This window comes from Zingiber officinale, chromosome 10B (assembly GCF_018446385.1).
Source record: "Zingiber officinale cultivar Zhangliang chromosome 10B, Zo_v1.1, whole genome shotgun sequence".
Taxonomy (NCBI): Eukaryota; Viridiplantae; Streptophyta; class Magnoliopsida; order Zingiberales; family Zingiberaceae; genus Zingiber; species Zingiber officinale.
Window position 1 is genome coordinate 6,433,034 of NC_056005.1, and position 19,567 is coordinate 6,452,600.

General features: G+C 41.7%; 1 protein-coding gene across 2 annotated transcripts; it reads left to right on the plus strand.

The window, feature by feature from the left end:
- Nucleotides 1–15,660: 15,660 nt before the first annotated feature.
- LOC122030194 (transcription termination factor MTERF9, chloroplastic-like) lies at nucleotides 15,661–19,186 on the plus strand. Of its 2 annotated transcripts, none has more exons than XM_042589366.1 (7): nucleotides 15,661–15,996; nucleotides 16,884–16,947; nucleotides 17,017–17,204; nucleotides 17,324–18,016; nucleotides 18,096–18,534; nucleotides 18,611–18,726; nucleotides 18,875–19,186. In XM_042589366.1, the coding sequence occupies exons 1-5, from the start codon at nucleotides 15,748–15,750 to the stop codon at nucleotides 18,414–18,416; spliced, it is 1,515 nt and encodes a 504-aa protein (XP_042445300.1). In that variant the 5' UTR covers nucleotides 15,661–15,747; the 3' UTR covers nucleotides 18,417–18,534; nucleotides 18,611–18,726; nucleotides 18,875–19,186. The 2 variants fall into 2 exon arrangements, with proteins under 2 accessions (XP_042445300.1, XP_042445299.1); XM_042589365.1 differs by having other exon boundaries at nucleotides 18,628–18,726.
- Nucleotides 19,187–19,567: the final 381 nt, after the last annotated feature.

The window sequence follows — 19,567 nt, forward strand, 5'->3', positions numbered from 1 at the left end:
TAAAAATTGAAACTAAACTGAATTAATAAAAAAAACTATTTTTAAAAAAAATGAAATATTAAATTACCGAATCAATTTTTTAAATTTGATCAATTTGTTCGATTTAAACGAACTTTTGTTCACCCTTAGCTTTTTTATGTTCTCGTTCCTCCATTGATCTGAGCCGCCACTACCTAACCAATCTTCCTCCACTGCTATCATGACCAACTCAAATGACAACATCAGAAACGTAATCAAAATCCTCTTGAAGGTACTTTATGATCGTGACGATCTTGCTAATTTGCAATCACAACTTCAAGAGAGAGTGAAAGGAAGGGAAACAGAACTTCCATTGCTCCGATAAGAACTAGCTGGGGTTAAAATTAGTGCTTGAGAACAAAATCTATATTTTTCTAACTTTGATAGATGATATTGAAGCATCATTCAACAATAAACTTGCTGTACTTCAGAGTTTCATGGATACTGTTGAAGCATCATTGATTAATGGTGCTTCAAAGTTTGTTTAATGATATTTCTTTGCCAATTAAATCATTCCATTACCGTTACTATCTTTATTTTTTAGTCCATTTTATTTTTTTCTCTAAATTATATCAAAATTATAGTAGAACTAATTTATTAGTAGTTTTTTTATTGATCGAAATTAAGATACCAAATATTTATAACAAAAGTTTAGTTAAACTCAATTATTTGTCGATCGAATTTAAAAGTTAGTTATTTCAAAAAGTTGTTTTTTTTTCAAAAATATTGATTATTTCAGTTTAATTTCAAATTTAAAATTTCTAATTAGATTAAAATTAATAAGCCGGATCTTACATTTTTAAATAAAAAAATACTAAGTCTCTAATTCCAAATTAATTGAAAAGAAAGTTAAAATTGAATAAAAATGTATAATTATTGAAAAGTTAAGTTAATTTAATTAAAAATTAAATTAATTGATATTTTATCGGTTCGATTAATTTAGTTTTTATTAAAAAATTTGATCAATTCGATTAAGTTGAAAAATAAAGTTTGATTTATTTTGTTTTAATAAATTGATTCGGTGGATTCAATTTTTAGCCGATTCCTTATTAACATGAACATGTTTTGGAGTATAGGTATAAACACATGTAACTCTTACTTGATGAGTTCTATCCAAATAATCTTGGGTGGCAAAATGGTAAGCACTTCATGTAATAATTAAGCTTGGATGATAAAACTGTAATTAAATAAATATGTGAAAAATCTAAATACAAAATTAGAATTTTTAATAATTAGTATTTTATTTAATAACTTAATTGAATTTTTAAATTTAGTTGTCTTCGTCAGTTTGTTCGATTTAAATAAATTTTTATTCACCCTTAGCCTTTTTATCTTATCCTTCTTCCATTGATCCAAGCCACTGCCTAACCAATCTTCCTCCACTGCTTTCATGGTTGACTCAAACAACAACATCAGAAGCGCAATCAAAATCTTATTTAAGGTAGCTTTATGATAACGACGATCTTACTAATTTTCAATCACAGTTTCAAGCGAGGGTGAAAGGAAGGGAAACAGAATTTAAATCGCTCCGATAAGAACTAGCTGGGGTTAAAATTAGTCTGTCTAAGTTTAAGAACAAAATATATGCTCTTTCTAACTTTGATAGATGATATTGAAGCATCATTCAACAATAAACTCACTATATTTCAGAGTTTCATGGATCCGGTTGAAGCATCATTCAACAATTACCGTACTTCAAAGTGTTGAATAATATTGAAGTTTCTTTGCCAATTAAATCATTCCATTCCCCTTATTATCTTTATTTTTTTAGTCTATTTATTTCTCCGAATTAGATCAAAATTATAGTACATCTACTTTATTAGTAGTTTTTTATTGACCATAAAAATTAAGATACCAAATATTTGTATAGCGTGAAGACAATGATAGAGTTGCACTATATGTAAAGATGGTTAGCATGTAGGGTGAATAAAAGTTTAAGTTAAATTCAATTAATTAAGTTTAGTTAAACTCAATTAATTGCCGAAAAAATTTAGAAGTTAGTTATTTCAAAAAGTTATTTTTAAAAACAAATATCGATTATTTCAATTTCATTTCAAATTTAAAATTTCTAATTCAATTAAACCCATTAATTAAATTTTTAAATCTGAAAATCCTAAATCTTTAATTTCAATTAACCAAATAAAAATTTAAAATTAGATTAATTTAATAAAAAATTAAATTAATTGATATTTTATCAATTCAATTGCTTTAATTTTTATTAAAAAGTTTAATTAGTTCGGCTAGTTAAAAAAATTTAATTTAGTCAGTTTCAATAAATTAATTCAGTGGATTCAATTTTGAGTCGATTTCTATTAGACGAATATGTTTTGGAAAATAAATAGATACATATAACTCTTATCTAATGAGTTCTATCAAAATAATCTGGGGGTAAAACCGAAAGTACTTGATTTAGTAATTAAGCTTAAATGATAAAATTGTAATTAATTAAATATGTGAAAAATATAAATACAAAATTAGAATTTATAATGTCTGAAATAATAATAAAAAAATTTGAGATTAATAACTTTTATTTGCAATTTTACTGATAATATATTATTGAATAAATTATGTTTATTTAAGGATTTTGTATTTTTATATAATTGTTTTCATAGGAAGTTTTACTAAAAGATGATTTCATTACTTATTGTTTTTTGAGCTAAAGTTTTACGGAGAACTATTCAGAAATATTTATATACACTGCATGCCCATGCCTCATATACTTAGATTTTAAATCTATTATAATTAAATTTCTAAATTTTAAAATTTTAAATTCAAATTTATATAATATATTTTATAAATATCTAACATTATTAATCTTAAATACTATAAATCAAGAGAGAAATATATATATATATATATATATATATATATAAAATAAGTGAGACCGAATAGTCTAGCTTTATTTAGCCAAATATCATTAACGACTTGTAGCCCAAAGCTGTCCATCATCTTTATCATAGTGCTAAATATGATATTTATGCACAACCATGCTAGTACTTTATCCCATAAAGGCCTAACCACCAAGTATTTGAAAAATAAATGTGTTGTATTCTCCTCACGCTTTACAATATACAAAGTTTACGCTTCACATACGTCTCTTTTGTTCTCACTTTGTTGTTTGCAAGTTGCTAAGAAAAGAAACGATGCTTTAATAGTATGTGATGCGGCAATAAGGGAGAATTTATCTGTCATAAGTCAGTTGATATGGTATCGATCAAAGTTAAGATGATCAATACTGAAGCTTACGGAAAGAGTCTCGGTCAAAGGTGACTGCCTGATTATCACGGTCGGTAAAGGAGTGACCGAACGGATTACCCAGCCGATCAGACAAATGAATATCATGGGCCGGTCGGTCGTGGCTACCTGGTTATCCCGGTCGGCAAAGGAGTGACCGAGAGGATCATCCGGTAGGTCAGACGAATGGATATCATAGGTTGGTCAGACGAATAGACAAACCCGTAGCCGATTGTTTCGGTCGGTAGGAAAATGACTTACTCGGACCGCTCGTCCGGTGCAAGGAATAACATTACACAGAAAGGGACAAGAAAACAAAAGAGAATACTCAGTCTGTCATTAAATATAAAGAATCCAAGATAAAGAAGTACACTCCATCTATCATTAATGCACGGAAGTCAAGACAAAAAAACCTTCCTCTGACAATTAATATCATTAAATAAGGACAGATGAACAATCACAAAGAAAGGTATAAAAGGGTACGCCAGATATGAGGAAAGGGAAGATTTATCTATTTCTGGATTACTCATTCTCTCTTCCTGATTCTAACTCGAGCGTCGGAGGGCCAACACTAGGGACCCCTTCCCTGATTTGATTTTGTTTTGTAGGATTGAGGTCTTCATCCCGTCAGTAGTCACCCCATCTCTGGCTTTCTAGCCTCACTCATTCAAACATGATCATTTTGGCGTTGTCTGTGGTAACATAGCTTGCATCCAAATAAGAAGATGGAAGACGCTGGACGACTCACAACAGCGACACTGACGCAAGAGGATCTCAATGCACTAATACAAACTCGAGTGACAAAGATATTGGAGCAACAACAACAGGCGTTGGCTGATCGGCCAACGCATGAGCCTGCTGTCTATGCAACAGATCAAGAGGCTGAAAGAGGAGATCGGGCGGATCAACTTTCCGCTCGAGAGTCAAATAGGAGACCGATCGACTCCTATGGGAACACCCATAATACACCGGTCTCCTTCAACCGAGCGCTATCGTGGGCTCCAATAGAAGAAAAGAGTCGAGCGGATAGAGACCGGGGATCTTCCTCAGATGAGGCACCCAAACGGGACGCACGAAAGGGAAAAGCGCCGAGGAAAGACAACTCGCTCGAGCGAGTCAATCAACAATTTTCGAAGGGGATCCTAAATGACCCTCTGCCAAACATTACACCCCGTTGATGATCGGGGAGTACAATGGAGCAACCGATCCCGACGACCATTTGGCCAAGTTTGACAACGCGACCACCCTTACCATTACACGGACGGGGTGAAATGTCGAGTTTTCCTTACCACTCTATTTGGATCGGTGTAATGATGGTTCAAACGGTTGTCAAACAGCTCGATCCATAGTTTCAAGGACTTTCGAGCGGCATTCCTACATCACTTTGTTAATAGTCGCCGCCACTAGAAGATGAGCGTGAATCTGTTCTCGCTGAAGCAAGGCTTATATCTAGCGTTTCAATCAAGTGGCGATGGACATTCCAGCAGTCTCCTCAGATGTGTTAGTGAACGCCTTCACCCAAAGACTCACCGAGGGAGAGTTCTTCCGATCACTCATTCGGCGGCCGTTGAAGGACTTTGGTCATCTTCAAAAGAAGGCCAACGAATAATTAATGTGGAAGAAGCTCAGGCGGCAAGGAAGAAGGAGACGGTCGCCGAGCCCGCAGGAGCATCTGATCAGCGACATCAACTGAGCAGTCATCCACCACCTAAAGCCTCGGTCGGGAGCCCCTCCACACTAGGAGACTAGGTCACATGTCGTATAACAGGTGGTGACCGCTCGTCCAAGAGGCAAGAGGTGGGCATCGATGTTTTGCACCTTCCACCAGTCGACGACGCACAACACCAGGGACTACTACGACTTGGCAGCTAGTAGGTCAGTTCCGCGTGGATATCCCTGTTGATCGCCACTTCCAGACCGGCATCACCGAAGCTAATCTGTAGAACGAAGGAAGGAGAAAAGGACGATAGAGCCATGCCACCACCAACTATAAAGGAACCGAATCCCTGCCCGAGCCTCTTTTGAACGGACTAGACCATCCGTAAGGGAAGAAGAAAACCAGAGTAACACCGCTCAGGGGGAGATAGGAATGATCGCCGACAAGCCGACCGATGGAGATTCTAATTGAGCAAGGAAGTTGCATGTGTGGCGGCTCGAGATCCATGTTGTTAGCTGTAGCAAGGAGAAAGCCGAGGGACCCAAGATTAGCTTTAGTCCTAAGGATTTGGAGGGAGTGGAGGTCCCCCAAGATGATGCATTAATCATCCGAGCAGTAATTGCCAATTATATAATCCATCGAACTTTTATTGATACAGAGAGCTCGATAAATATCATATACAGGAAGACATTCGATCAATTGTAAATTGACTGGAGTGAACTGCTGCCAATGATGACTCCGATTGGTCATATCAAGTTGGTCATCTCACTCGAAGAAGAACCCCCGAAACGGACAAAGACCACCAATTTCATAGTGGTAGTGCGTCCTCGACCTATAACGTCATTTTGGGCCGACCAACACTCAATGAGTTCCGAGCGGTGGTGTCCACCTACCGTCAGAAGATCAAATTTCTAGTGGACGGTAAGATAGGAGAAGTCAAAGGAGACCAGTTAGCCTCTCAGCAATGCTACGTTGAAATGGTCAAATCTGAAGCAAGAGTCGCTCGAAAAAAACCCGCGTTTAGTGGTAAACACCATCATTGAAACCCCCCCACGCTGATTTACGAAGAAAAAGAAGAAGTTCATATCCACCATAACCGTCCGAAAGCAACTACCTTCATCGCTGCTGATCTAGGGGACGAGAAAATGGCGGAGCTGGTAGTTTACCTTAGAGAAAATCATGATGTGTTCGCTTGGGTGACACATGAGCTTTCCGACATTTCGCCAAGTGTGGCTCAGCATGAGCTACACGTCCGACCGGACGCTCAACCAGTAAAACAAAAGAAAAGGGAATTTAGCACGGAACAAAAGTTGGTCATTCGAACGGAGATTGAGAAATTACTAGAGGTCGGCCACATATAGGAGGTACAATTTCCGAGTTGGCTTGCTAACATTGTACTGGTCCCCAAGCCGAGCAACAAATGGAGGGTCTGCATAGACTTCCGTGATTTGAATAAAGCATGTCCGAAGGATTTCTATCCACTACCCTGGATAGACCAGATGGTGGACTCTACGGCAGGCTGCGAGCTAATCTTCATGCTCGCCGCATATCAAGGTTATCACCAAGTGCCGCTTGCCCGAGAAGATCAAGAAAAGGTTAGCTTTATCATGGTCGACGAAACATTTTGCTACAACATCATGTCGTTCAGACTAAAGAACACCGACGCCACCTACTAGAGGCTCATGAACAAGGTGTTCCAGCGGCAAATCGACTGCAACATAAAGGTATATGTTGATGACATATTAATAAAATCTCCAAGAGCTATTGATCTTTGCACAGACATCAAGGAGACCTACCAAACTCTGATGGCTTATGGAATAAAGCTGAATGCGAACAAGTGCCTGTTCAGTGCCAAGAGTGGTCGATTCCTGGGATACATTGTCACCAAGCGAGGGATCGAGGTGAATCCGAACAAGGTCAAGGCTCCGCAAGATATGCCACCACCACGCAACTTGAAGGAAGCCCAACGGATGACCGGGCGTATTACCGCTCTGTCTAGATTCATATCTAAATCATCCAACCGGAGCCTACCATTCTTCAAGGTGCTGTGTCGGGCTACAAAATTTCAGTGGGTTGCGGAGTGCGACCAGGCGTTCAAAGAGCTCAAAGATTATCTCAACTTCTTGCCTATATTAGCTAAGCCGAGCACAGAAGAGCCACTCTTGATCTATCTGTCATCCATCTAGAATGTGGTCGGTTCGGCATTAGTTAAGAAGAATGAGCAAGAGCAACATCCCGTGTATTTTTTAAGTCATATATTGAAAGACGTCGAATCCCGCTACACTGGTCTGGAAAAATTAACTTACACTTTGGTACTAGCCCATCCAATCGTCGTGATGACCAACAGTATCTTGGGAAGAGTCCTCTACAACCCAGAAGCATCTGACCGGTTGATCAAGTGGACAACTGAACTAAGTGAGTTCGACATCCAATACCAACCTCGAACGACGATAAAAGCTCAGGCCTTGGCTAATTTCGTCATAGAAATCCAGAACGGCGAGCTAGAAGCAACTTGGAGAATATATGTTGATGACTCTTCCACCCGACAAGGCAGCGAGATCGTCATCCTGCTCATTTTCCCAAGGGAAGATCGAATGTAACTTTCCGTTCGATTGGATTATCGCACCACCAACAATGAAGTTGAGTATGAAGCCTTGATAGCCGACTTGCAAGCAACACGGCATGTGGGTGCCGCAAAGGTCCTCATTCACTCAGACTCTAGTTGGCTGCCTAGCAGCTGGTGGGGGCGTTCGAGATTAGCAACCCCGACTCAAGTTATATGTAGAAGCCTTCGAGAAGCTAAAGATAAATTTTCAAAAAGTCACTGTACAGAAGATCCCTCGATTGGACAATCAAGCAACAGATGAAATAGCTAAGTTAGTTAGTTCATTATCACCCGTCGTGATTAGCCAATTGATCAACCAAGTTTCTTTGGTGGCGCATATTGATCGGATGGAAGGAGTTGTCTTTCCGAGCTACTGGAGAACACCGTTAATCGAATTTCTCCGATCAGGTAGTATGCTAACTGACCAAGAGGCGACACGTCTATTAAAGAAGAGGGCCAAACAGTTCACCTTGGTCAGAGATCAGCGGTACAAAGGAGCCTTCTCTAAGTACTTGCTCAAGTGTATTAGACTAGAGGATACAGCCTACATCTTACAAGAAGTGCACCAAGGCTCCTGTGGAAGCCATTCAGGTGGCCATTCGTTAGCTCGAAAGATTCTCCTAGTCGGATACTTCTGACCAAATCTCCAAGAGGATGCCGCTCGGACGACATCCACATACCTGTTCTGCCAAAAGTATTACAATATTTCATACCGATTGACCGAAGAGATGAAGTCATCCACGGTATCTTGCCCGTTCGACCAATGAGGCATGGACATTGTTGTACCATTTCCCATGGTGACGGGTCAGCGAAGGTTCCTACTCATTGCTATGGACTACTTTTTTAAATGGGTGGAGACTGAGCCCCTGGTAAAGATAAGTGAGCAGATGATCATCAAGTTCATCTAGCAGAACATCTTCTGTCAATTCGGCATCCCCCGCTGGCTTATCTCGGAGAATGGGAGGTAGTTTGCGGATCAAAAGCTCAAGGAGTGGTGTGAAGGCTATGACATCCAGCTGGTTTTCACCTTAGTCACCTACCCCCAGAGCAACGGCTAGGCGGAGGTCACAAATCAGGAGATCCTGAAAGGCTTACGAACTCGGCTTAACCACGCAGGAGGTAACTGGGTCGACGAGCTCTCAAGTGTCTTGTGGGCACTTCGCACGACTCCAAAAGAGGCGACCGACATAACACCATTCCAGTTAGTGTACGGAGGAGAAGTGGTGGGTCCTGTAGAGGTTGGAGCAGAATTCGACCAAGTGCGACTCTACGATAAGGGAAATGGCGAGTAAAGGTTAATGAAGCTTGACTTGGTGGATGAAGCACGGGATAAAATGGCCATTCGGCTAATGAGTTATCGACAGCAGATGAGACAGAACTACAACAGGAGGGTGATCTCGAGGTCCTTCTAGGTCGGTGATCTGGTGTGGAAGAAAATCAAGCCGATCGGCGATATCACCAAACTCGAGGCACCATGAGTGAGACCTTACAAGGTCGTACAGAAACTCCACTCGAGAGCCTATTATTTGGAAGATGAAAACGAGAGACAACTCGAGCAACCATGGAGCATGAATCATCTCCAATCCTACAGGCCAGGGTGAGAGGTGCGTCAGCAAATATAAATGTACTTATGTATACACCTTCTGGATGTAGGACCGATGTGAATAAAAACCAATGCTTTCCAGACTCTTGGGCCAACCAGGCCAAGTTAAACCCTTGTCTCCATCAACGGTCGAGCGACGACCTTAAACCTTTGTCTTCATCAGCAGTCGAGCGGCGACCTTAGACTCTTGTTGTCATCAACGGTCGAGTGACAACCTTAAATCCTTGTCTTGATAAGCAGTCAAGCGTCGATTGTAAACTTAGGCCCAATGAAGAATAGCATCGACTAAAAATGGTCGACCGAGAATAGGCACTACTCAAAAGCTCCAAGTTTTTAAAATATGGTGACTGTTCAGTAATCAGGAGTGGAGAAATCTGCTATGACTGCTCGTCATAGATCGGAGGGTCATAAAGCCACACTTAAAAGTATAAACAACTCGCAGTTTTGCACGGGTTCGCGCGACAACACGTGAATGACTAAAATGCAAGTCAAATCGAAATATACCAAATGGCAATGCATGAAGGGCAATATAAAATCATTCGCTCGAGTAAGATTACTCTAGATAATACAAGGCATCGTCAGGCAACGACTCAGTTAGCTTGTCTTGACTGATAACCTTGCTTGTCAGAGCGGCGGGGAGGTAGCCGCCTTCCTTGAGTTTACCAAGCGTCTCATTGATCGTAAGGTTAAACAGACGAAGTGTCCGATCGGCGACCTTGTCATTAAAAGCATCCGAGCGGATGTAGGATCGCTTCATGAGCTTGAACCTACTTGACTCTGCCTCCTGATAAGTCACTAAGGTCGTTCAAGAGGCTTCCAACTCTGCCTTCAATGCCGCCAGCTCCTTATCTTTTGCAGCGAGCTGGGTTTTCTCGGCAGTCTGCTTAGCTGACCGTCCATCCCACTCTGCCTTCACGGTAGCCTCATCTTCCTTTAAGTTCTGAGCCAACACTCGAAACTCTTTATTTTTGATCTCCAAATCTTCAATAGTCCAGAGTTTCCTAGTGTTGGTTGAATGAATTTTGGATTCAAAGGTGCTTGGCCTGTTTATTAAGCCGAGCTAATTGGATGGCCTGCTTGGTATTTTTTCCCTTCTCTGCCTCCAACTGCTCGACTCTCTTAGCCAGATCAACTCTTAGTTGAGCCATCTCAGCATTCTTTTGCTCCAGCTGCGCTTGAGAAGTAGATGATTAGATGCTTTGTGCACTCAGCTGCTTAACTTCCTGCTTTAAAAAAGCAAGCTTTTGACATATGGCCAGGTTCTCTATCCAATACTAGAGGAACAAGAAAATATAAGAGTCGATCGGAGATAAATTAAGAATAGACAAACTTACCCCAGTGGACATTTGGGTATGGTTGTTTGTGAGCGCCCTCGGAGGCATGACCGCTGCATAGGCTCGGGCGTTAGCCGATATCTGTGTGAATGACCCCTGAATGATTATCTGATGCTCGGGGGATCATGATTCAGCGCCGTCTGACTCACTTCATTCCTCAGTTGGAAGATGGATAACCGTTGTTATGTGGCGCCGACCATTCGGGGCTGATTGGGCCGAGGTCGCTCTGCCGGAGGGTCGAGACATTGACGCCGGCCGGATGCCAGACTTTTGAATCTTCGGTGACGGTGGCATGAAAGCAACTGGCGGCGCGCAAATAGTTCCCTGTGGCAGACTGGATAGGGATGGTGTCCGATCAGATGATGTAGGGGGAACAGTCACCGTGGCGGGAGTTAGGGTCGAGGTTTCATCCCGCTCGGCAGAAGGAAGGAGCGGGCTAGTTCTGGTGGGGGTCCGCACCATGGATGAAGCGGATCGCGATGTAGTCTCCGCCCGACGCCTCTTGCGGCTTATCAGTGGTTCCCTAGAAGAGGCTGAGTCTGACACCCCCTCAATCGGAATCACCGGTAGTCGTGCGGAGGGAGGATTCAGATGGTCAAAGGTAGAGGGAAGACCAATTTGATAGTTAGGCGGAATTTCATATGCAACCCTTAAACTCTCCGCTTCACCTGCATTGAACCTAGACTCAATGGAGGTGTACCAGAGTCCAGGGACAGCGACGGGAGGTTGAGATAAGCTTGCTATCGAGAGAACAAAAGAACAAGATCGAAGATGAACGATAAACGAATACTAAATCGAACTGATCGAAGAACCTTACAAGGAAGATCACAGAGAATCGATCAAAGAAGCTTACAGGGAGGCCACCGGCGAAGAAGCGGAATGCCACATCGGCAAAGCTCGAGCAAAGGCACGAAGTGGAGAAGATGACGGGACACGCGAGGCTTATAAATCTCACGATTGATCGCTCTCAATCGTCTGATCCAAGGTTTCGAAAACCTAGAAGAAGATCTGACCGTGGAATTCGAAAAGATGCTAGTCACGTCAGCAAAGGATATCTGCCTATCTTGTCAGGCGTGCGGCGACAGAAAGAGGGGCACGTGCCATGCGATTATCGGACAACATTTAATGAATTTAATTAAAAGGGATGGCCGCGTGATCGGCCATAATTGTCAAGGATTTGCACGGGCTTTGAGAAATATGGATGACGTCGGCGATGACCACGCTCGCTCGAAGAAGTGCATTTGGAAGAATTCTCAAAGTATTGCCGCTCATCGTCCCGCTCTGCATAGAGAACGGGTTACCAGACGGATCGTCCATTTGCCATGGTTAGACAACGACCAACGACGAACGACGTTGGTTGATGCACGGATCATATACTAGGGGCCGAACATTCCGATCGGACGTAGAAATCGCCAAGGAAAACAGTTGTCCAGTCAGTCGGACCTGTAGCCTCCTTCGACTAGACTTAAGTGGGAGGCTTATGATACGGCGATAAGGGAGAACCCACCTATCATGGGTCAATTGACATGGTGTCGGTCAAAGTCAAGGGAGTCAACGCCGGAGCTTACGGAAAGTGCCTCGGCCAAAGGTGGCTGCCTGGTTATCCCTCCCGGTCGGTAAAGGAGTGGCCGAGTGGATCACCTGGCCGATCAGACGAATGGACATCATGGGCCGGTCGGACGTGGCTGCTTGGTTATCCCGGTCGACAAAGGAGTGGCTGAGCGGATCATCCGGTCGTTCAGACGAGTAGGCATCATGGGCCGGTTGGACGAATGGACAAATTCGTAGCCGGTTGTTTCGGTCTGCAGGAAACGAGCCGCTCAGACTGCCCGTCCGGCACAAGGAATAACATCACATAGGAGGGGACGAGAAAACAAAAAAGAACACTCCATCTGCCATTAAATATAAAGAAGTCAAGACAAAGAAGCACAATCCATCTATCATTAATGCATGGAAGTTGATCCTGTCCGGAATCTGAGTTAGACGGACCGCCGGGTGAGGTGGATGGAATGTTGACGGAGTCACGATGTCCCGGAGAGGGTATACTGAGATGACTTTTATGTTGACCAAGTCTTCAAAAGTCCTTTGGTTAATGCTACCTGCAGCCAGGGACCGGGTCACCCCGGTCCCTGGTACCCCGAAGCTTGAGGTAGATCCAACGAATATATGAGTAGCCGACTAATAAAATAATAATGAAATAAATTAGAGGCGAGTACGGAGATGTACCCTGGCCCAGGGGGCGCCCTCAAATGGGACGCTGCTCGAGTTGTCGCGACCCGGAAGGGTAGATGAATGTGTCGGATGAAGAGTTGGATCTGACAACGCGAAGTCGGACATGGTGGCATGAAGTCGGATGTGACCCCGACACACAGGCCAGGCTAAGACATTAGCACGCAAACCGGGATAAGGTATCGACACATAGGCCGAGATAAGACATCGGCACGCAGGCCCGGATATGATGTCGGCACGCAGGCCGAGAATACAATAATGACATGAAGGCTGAAACATGATATCCGCATGCAGACCGAGATATGACACACAACCCAGGATCTAACACATAGGTCGGACGGTGCAAAGATCGGAACATAGTCACGGCTCGAGGTCTGACACACAACAATGACACGATGGCTAGAATAGTACCGAAGACACTCGTCAACGGGGGTCGAATATCGAATCAGCTTCGAAAATGTATGACAATGCGAATCGTAGGTCGTCTATGACGATGGGACTCGGTTGCGGCTCGCCGTAGATTTTGCGATGGACCGGCAACCTCGCGACGACAGTAGGGTGGGCGACGACCTGGCAGCCGCTGGAGGCGGCTGTGAACACGATTCGATAAGGGTCGCCAGTGGCTGGCCAGCGAAGAGTTGCGCCCTCAACGTTGGAGAGGGCAGGTAGTGATCGCGGCGGTGATGGCTGGTCGTTGCGACGAGAACGAAAGTGGGGGCGGTATCGGAGAGCAACGCTACGGGTGTTGGCGTCGATCTCATTGCGGCGGCTTGCTCCCGTGCGGCAGTAGCCACATATGCCCGTGGGGCGGTGGCAGCGCGCAAGGTAGAGAGAAGGGAAGGCTGACGGCGAAGGCGGGAGAGGGAGGTGGCAGCTTCCTCCCCCTGGGCGGCGGCGTGGGAGTCGACGGTGAGGATAGATGACCGGCGGCGGTGCTGGCCACGGGAAGAGAGGAGGAGGTAGAGACTGGCGTTGTTGGCGCGGGAAGGGGAGGAGGCGGTCGGAGGTGGTCGTCACCGGCGTCAGGTCGGAGGCAGCGAAGGTGGCCTCTTCCACAAGGTCTTTGCGGTGGCGGCCGGAGGAAGAGAAGGAAGAAGAAGGGCTTTGGCCAACGTCGCGAGGAGGTGAGAGAGGAGCAGAGGTGGAGGCTAGCGGCCGACGAGGAGCACGAGAGAGAGGAAGAAAGTCCTCTTCCTTCCTGTTGGCAGCGGCGGAGCCAAAGACCAACCCTCCCCCCCTTATGATGAACAGTGCCCTAAAAGGGCTCCCGTCGAATGACCAAAATACCCTCCATTTCCCCCTTAATTACCCCTATGCCATCCAATATATCCACATAAGAAGTCAAGACAAAGAACCTTTCCTCTGACAATTAATATCATTAAATAAGAGCAGATGAACGATTACAAAGAAAGGTATAAAAGAATACGTCAGGTATGAGAAAAGAGAAGATTTATCTATTTCTGGATTACTCATTCTCTCTTCCTGATTCTAGCTTGAGCGTTAGAGGGTCAACGTCAGGAACTCCTTCTCTTATTTGATTTTATTTTATAGGATTGAGATCTTCATCCCGTCAATAATCATCTCATCCCTAATTTTCCAGCCTCTCTTATTTGGACAAGATCAATATGTATGATTTCTATATCACAGATTCCCGAGACTTCATTATGCATTTTGGTTTTATATAGTCATAAACCTCCTTTATACCATGGTTCCACCCATTTTTTTTATTGACCATGATTGTAAAAGGACTCCTAACAGGATATGTAGAGTTTGCTGAAATTTTAATCTGACCAGGAATTTGGCTCAGCCTCTGAAGAAGAGGGATGTCCATGGGCTTCACCATCTATTCCCAGATACTGACACTTATGAATGTATTGAGCATGAATCTATTTCACCTAGGGATGTGAATAAATCGAATCGAGTCGAATAATATTATGCTTTAGCTCGGCTCATTTAAATTATATTTGGACTCGAGCTCAGCTTGAGTTCGAATAGAACTTTTATCACATGGCTCGAGCTCGGCTCATTTTGGAATTACTAAGCTCGTGAACAGTTCGAACTCGACTCGTTATTAGCTCGATTATCATAGTTAACGAGCTTAACTCGTTAAGCGAGCTCGAGCTCGTTTTCAGGCTCCTTTTATATCTCATTTTTAGGCTCGTTTCCAAGCTTGTTAAACCAACTTGAAAACTCATTTAAATAAATATTCAACAAACCTAACAACTAAAATAATATAAACTCAACGCATCATTGAACATTCCAAACTACTACATTAAACTTCTAAACTCAATACACCATTAAATATGTTCGTGAGCCCTTTAATCGAGCCAAGCTTGAGCCCGAGTTCACGAGCTTATAAACAAAAATGTTCTCAAGCCCTTTAAACGAGCCATGCTCGAGCCCGAGTTCACAAACCTATAAACGAACATGTTCTCGAGCCCTTTAAACAAGCCGATCTCAAGCCCTTAAAACGAGCCAAGTTTGAGCCCGAGCTCACGAGCCTATAAACAAATAGATTCATGAGCTCACAAGTCGAATATCCTTAAGCTCGAGCTCAGCTTGATAAAAGTATCGAGCTACTCGATAAGCTAAAGGAATAAACTCGAACAAATTTTTTATCAAATCTAGTTCCGAATAACTCGTGAATTATTTGATTCATTTGTATCCCTAATTTCACCCACATGGAGTCTTTCATGAATATTCCATAAAACTTGAAAATAGTGTAAAATTCTAAAATCATAAATCTCTCAATTCGTATCCCCTTCCTCCTTCGCTAAACACATTATTATTTGATCAAATTTAATTACTTCGGTAGAATTTCATCTCACTATTATTATTCTATTTATTTGTAAAAAAAGGAGAAAGAACCCGAGGATAAAATAGAAACATTAGAATAGATGCAAAAAAGTAATTGAAATAATAATGATAATAATAAATGTATGATATTTTGTTATGTGAGGTTATCGCTAAGAGATGGTCACAACTTGGCCTGCTCGGTACGGCCACATGCTGAAAGGAATATCCTATTCCGTTCTAAGATAAGACGATCAAGAAGCCGCCTCCGGAGATGGCGATGATCTGCTTCCCTACCAGACTCTCGCCTTTCTCCTCTTCCTCCTCCTCCTCTACTCTCTTTCCGTCTCGTTCGCATCCCTCTCGACGCGCCGGCGTAGCCCTCGTCGTTTTCTCCTCGCATTCGAACCCCCGCATCCTTAAATCTAGCCGCCGCTCGCGGACGGACCGCAGGACTCCCTCCTATGACGATGAGGAACGGGTGAATGAGGATAGCGAGGAAGAGGAGCCTTCGCCGGACAATGTAAGTACTTCAGGAACTAGGTCTTTTACCTGCCCCTCGGTGCAAAAACGAGTTTTTAATTTATTCTTTTACTAGTAGTTCGTTTGGGAAGTCATGTGTAAGCGAATAGCGTGGCAAAGCTCGCATAATAGTGTTGTGCCCAATTGAATCACTTTTTGAAATGATCTTTTAATATGGTTCTCTCTGTGCGCCTGGAGGAGTCTGTGGATATGCGGCGTTGTAGATTGTGACTTTGCATATTGGATAGCTTTCAATACATCTTATATGTCATGTAGTTTTTGCTCTATGTTGTTAGGCGTTAATCCAATAAGTAAACAAACTTGTTCTGTGCCCTGTATTCGATTGCCGTTTGTTTTTTTTTTTTTTTGACAAATTCTGTATTTTTGAACTATGCTCAGCAATCTCCTGGAAGGGAAAAAAAAACAACAATTTAGTTGAGTCCCAAGTGTGTAAGTTGTAACAATAGATTTTCCTTTTTGCATGCATGTTTAATATTTGGATTGATCTCCTGTTTAAACAACTACCCTGTGTTAATCATGAGCTGATGTCGTACTATGTCATCCTGATGGAAATTAGAAGACCTTATACATCTACCTGCATGCACTTACAAGAACCGAATTAGCAGTATTAATGAGGCTCATTAATAAAGTCAACATATGCTGGTGCTCTAAGTACTAAGCTGCATCTCTATCACTGGAAAAATACTTTTCCTCGATCATCAATGGGATAGAGTGCTTCTTATGGAGCTTCAAATTTCAAGTTGGTTTAGGTGTGGATTTTGGATAGTGTAACTTTCTTTTGGTTGGTGTGGCATAGACTTAACTGGTGCGACATATCCTGCTTTTATTTTAATGCGTTTCTTTTGTCCTAATCTTCAATTTTATCAGGATGATCTTTCAGATGTTGGTGATCAATTTAACTTTCAATTGACCAAGCAAAGTGAAAAAACAGGTAACTGCAAGAATACATAGAAAACTAACAAGAAGATTTAGTCTATTCTTAGTGTTATTGGTTTTGCAGGGCGCTTGAAAGTACTGAGAAAAAGACAGGAAAATGGATCACTAAAAATTGGACAATCATTGAGAAATTCTTATGGTTCTGTGAAGGATGATGTTAAACCCATCTTGAAGAAAACCAATATGACAATTAATCACCCCATTTTAAATAGATCTTCCAAAGAGCTTGTTGATTTGGAAAAATATGTAAAGGTATGAATTCTGTCAAATTAATGTTTAATTAATCATTAGCATGATCCCTGATTCTGTGAACTTATTCTTGCTTAATTTTATATCAACAAAAGGGTCTAATGACTATCCATCTTTTGCAGAAGAAGAATGATAGCTTTAGTGAAAACAGATATCATAAACTTGCTGAAGATTTTGGTTTTGATGAGAAATGGTTTCCCCTAATTGAATATTTGAACACTTTTGGATTAAAAGAATCTGATTTTATTTGCATCTACGAGAGACATATGCCTTGCCTTCAGATAAATTTGTCTTCTGCTCAAGAAAGATTGGAGTTCTTGATGAGTGTTGGTGTGAAACATAGAGATATCAGACGGATACTCATCAGACAGCCTCAAATCTTGGAGTACACTGTTGAAAACAATCTTAAGTCACATGTTGCATTCTTGGTCAATATAGGGGTTCCTCATTCTCGTGTGGGGCAGATTATTACTTCAGCCCCATCTTTGTTCTCTTATAGTGTTGAGCATTCTTTAAAGCCAACAGTCAGGTATTTAGTTGAAGAGGTTGGAATCAAGACAACTGATATTAGCAAAGTGGTGCAGTTAAGTCCCCAGATTCTTGTCCAACGGATTGATAGCACATGGACGTTGCGCTTCAATTTCTTGTCAAAAGAATTAGGAGCACCTAAAGATAGCATAGTCAAGATGGTCACTAAACACCCACAACTTCTTCATTACAGTATTGAAGATGGCATATTGCCCAGAATAAACTTTCTAAGGAGCATTGGCATGTGTAATTCTGATATATTGAAAGTGTTGACAAGCCTTGCTCAGGTTAAAAAGAACAGTTTAGTTTGTTTTTTGTGGACTGTCGTATGCTGCTTTTATTCACCTTATCTATCTTCCTTTTCAGGTATTATCTTTGTCATTAGAAGGGAACCTGAAACCCAAGTATTTATATCTAGTTAATGAACTCCGGAATGAAGTCAAATCCTTGACAAAATATCCCATGTACTTGAGCTTGTCTCTGGACCAGAGGATTCGACCTCGCCACAGATTCTTAGTTTTTTTGAAAAAGGCTCCAAAAGGACCATTTCCTTTGAGTTCATTGGTCCCTACCGATGAATGCTTTTGCCAACAGTGGGCTGGAACTAGCTTGGAGAGGTATTTGGCATTTAGACAGGGTTTACAAATGACCAACTTTGCTAAGAAATATGAAAGAAAAGGTCTCTAACTTACTGAACCTTAAGGATAAGTATGATGACGATTTTGCAATCTACCTAGCAAATGTCTGATGAGTTTTCTGAAAACGAGTTTTGTTGAAGCTTACTATGCAGACAGGATCTGTTCTCGTAAGTTGAAGTTTCAGTCTTGGTCTCTTTTTTCTTCCATTTTTTCCTAAAATTATTTCTTAGTTTAATTTTGAAGAGGCAATCTCTCTGCAGAAGTTGATCCCCAATTTAAATTTTGCCTACAATCAGCTAGAAATGCCCATATTGGTAGCTCGCTAATATCACGTGACAGTGTACTTCGCGTATAAAAAGGTAATTAACTAGTTCATGCAGCAAAAAATTTTTTAACTTGCAGAGGTTATTGAAATTTGTAAAGCATGTTGTTATTATTAATTCCACCTTCAGCTAAATAGGTTCTGTTGCTTTTTTAGGGTGATCCTGATATTTTTTCACTTTTCAGCTCTTTCAGGCTAATCAGATCCACTACTTAACACCCCTCAACGCTTGAGAGTGCACCCTATTGCTGGTCATGACTAGTCGTTTTGGAAAGTTATAAGCAGGCGTTCTGACATTTTGATTTTTATGTTAGTGGATTATGTATTTCTGCTGTGAATGACCAACCATGTAACATTTAGCAATTTGATGCTTTAGTCTGTATAACAACGGTATAGTCTCTCAAAGAGATTTTGTTGGTGCGTGTCAAGAAAAGTAAAGTAGACTAACTTGGGTTTACATTGTATAATAATCCAACGGGACTAGATTTCTTAGAATATTCTATAAGCATTTTTTTTCTTTGATTTTATTTAGCAGGTTATACACCTGCAGTATGCAGATAGATAATAAGCTTCTTCTAACTGATATTATAGCTGTAAATATAATTAATGAATAGATGGGATTAGTAGTCCGTGAACAATTGCAGCAACATATTGAAAAGTTATTGAATTATCTGTACATTTTATTTCATGAAATTGCCGACTCGCGGTGTTAATAAAATAGATTAAGGTTTAAATTAACATAATCAAGTTTTCTCATAGTTTTAAAATGACCAACAAAGCGAACATAAACTCTTTTGAAGAAGTTTTTGAGAAACCAATCAATGCAAAAAATGTTAAAAAAGGTACACAGTCGCTATGTCGAACCCTTTCACGGCATC

Bases quoted from the DNA above. Each gene is read 5' to 3' on its own strand.
- LOC122030194 (XM_042589366.1), top strand. From the start codon at position 15,748: ATGGCGATGATCTGCTTCCCTACCAGACTCTCGCCTTTCTCCTCTTCC. The intron at 16,948-17,016 runs GTAACTGCAAGA...TTGGTTTTGCAG, and splicing joins CAAGCAAAGTGAAAAAACAG to GGCGCTTGAAAGTACTGAGA. The intron at 17,205-17,323 runs GTATGAATTCTG...CATCTTTTGCAG, and splicing joins ATTTGGAAAAATATGTAAAG to AAGAAGAATGATAGCTTTAG.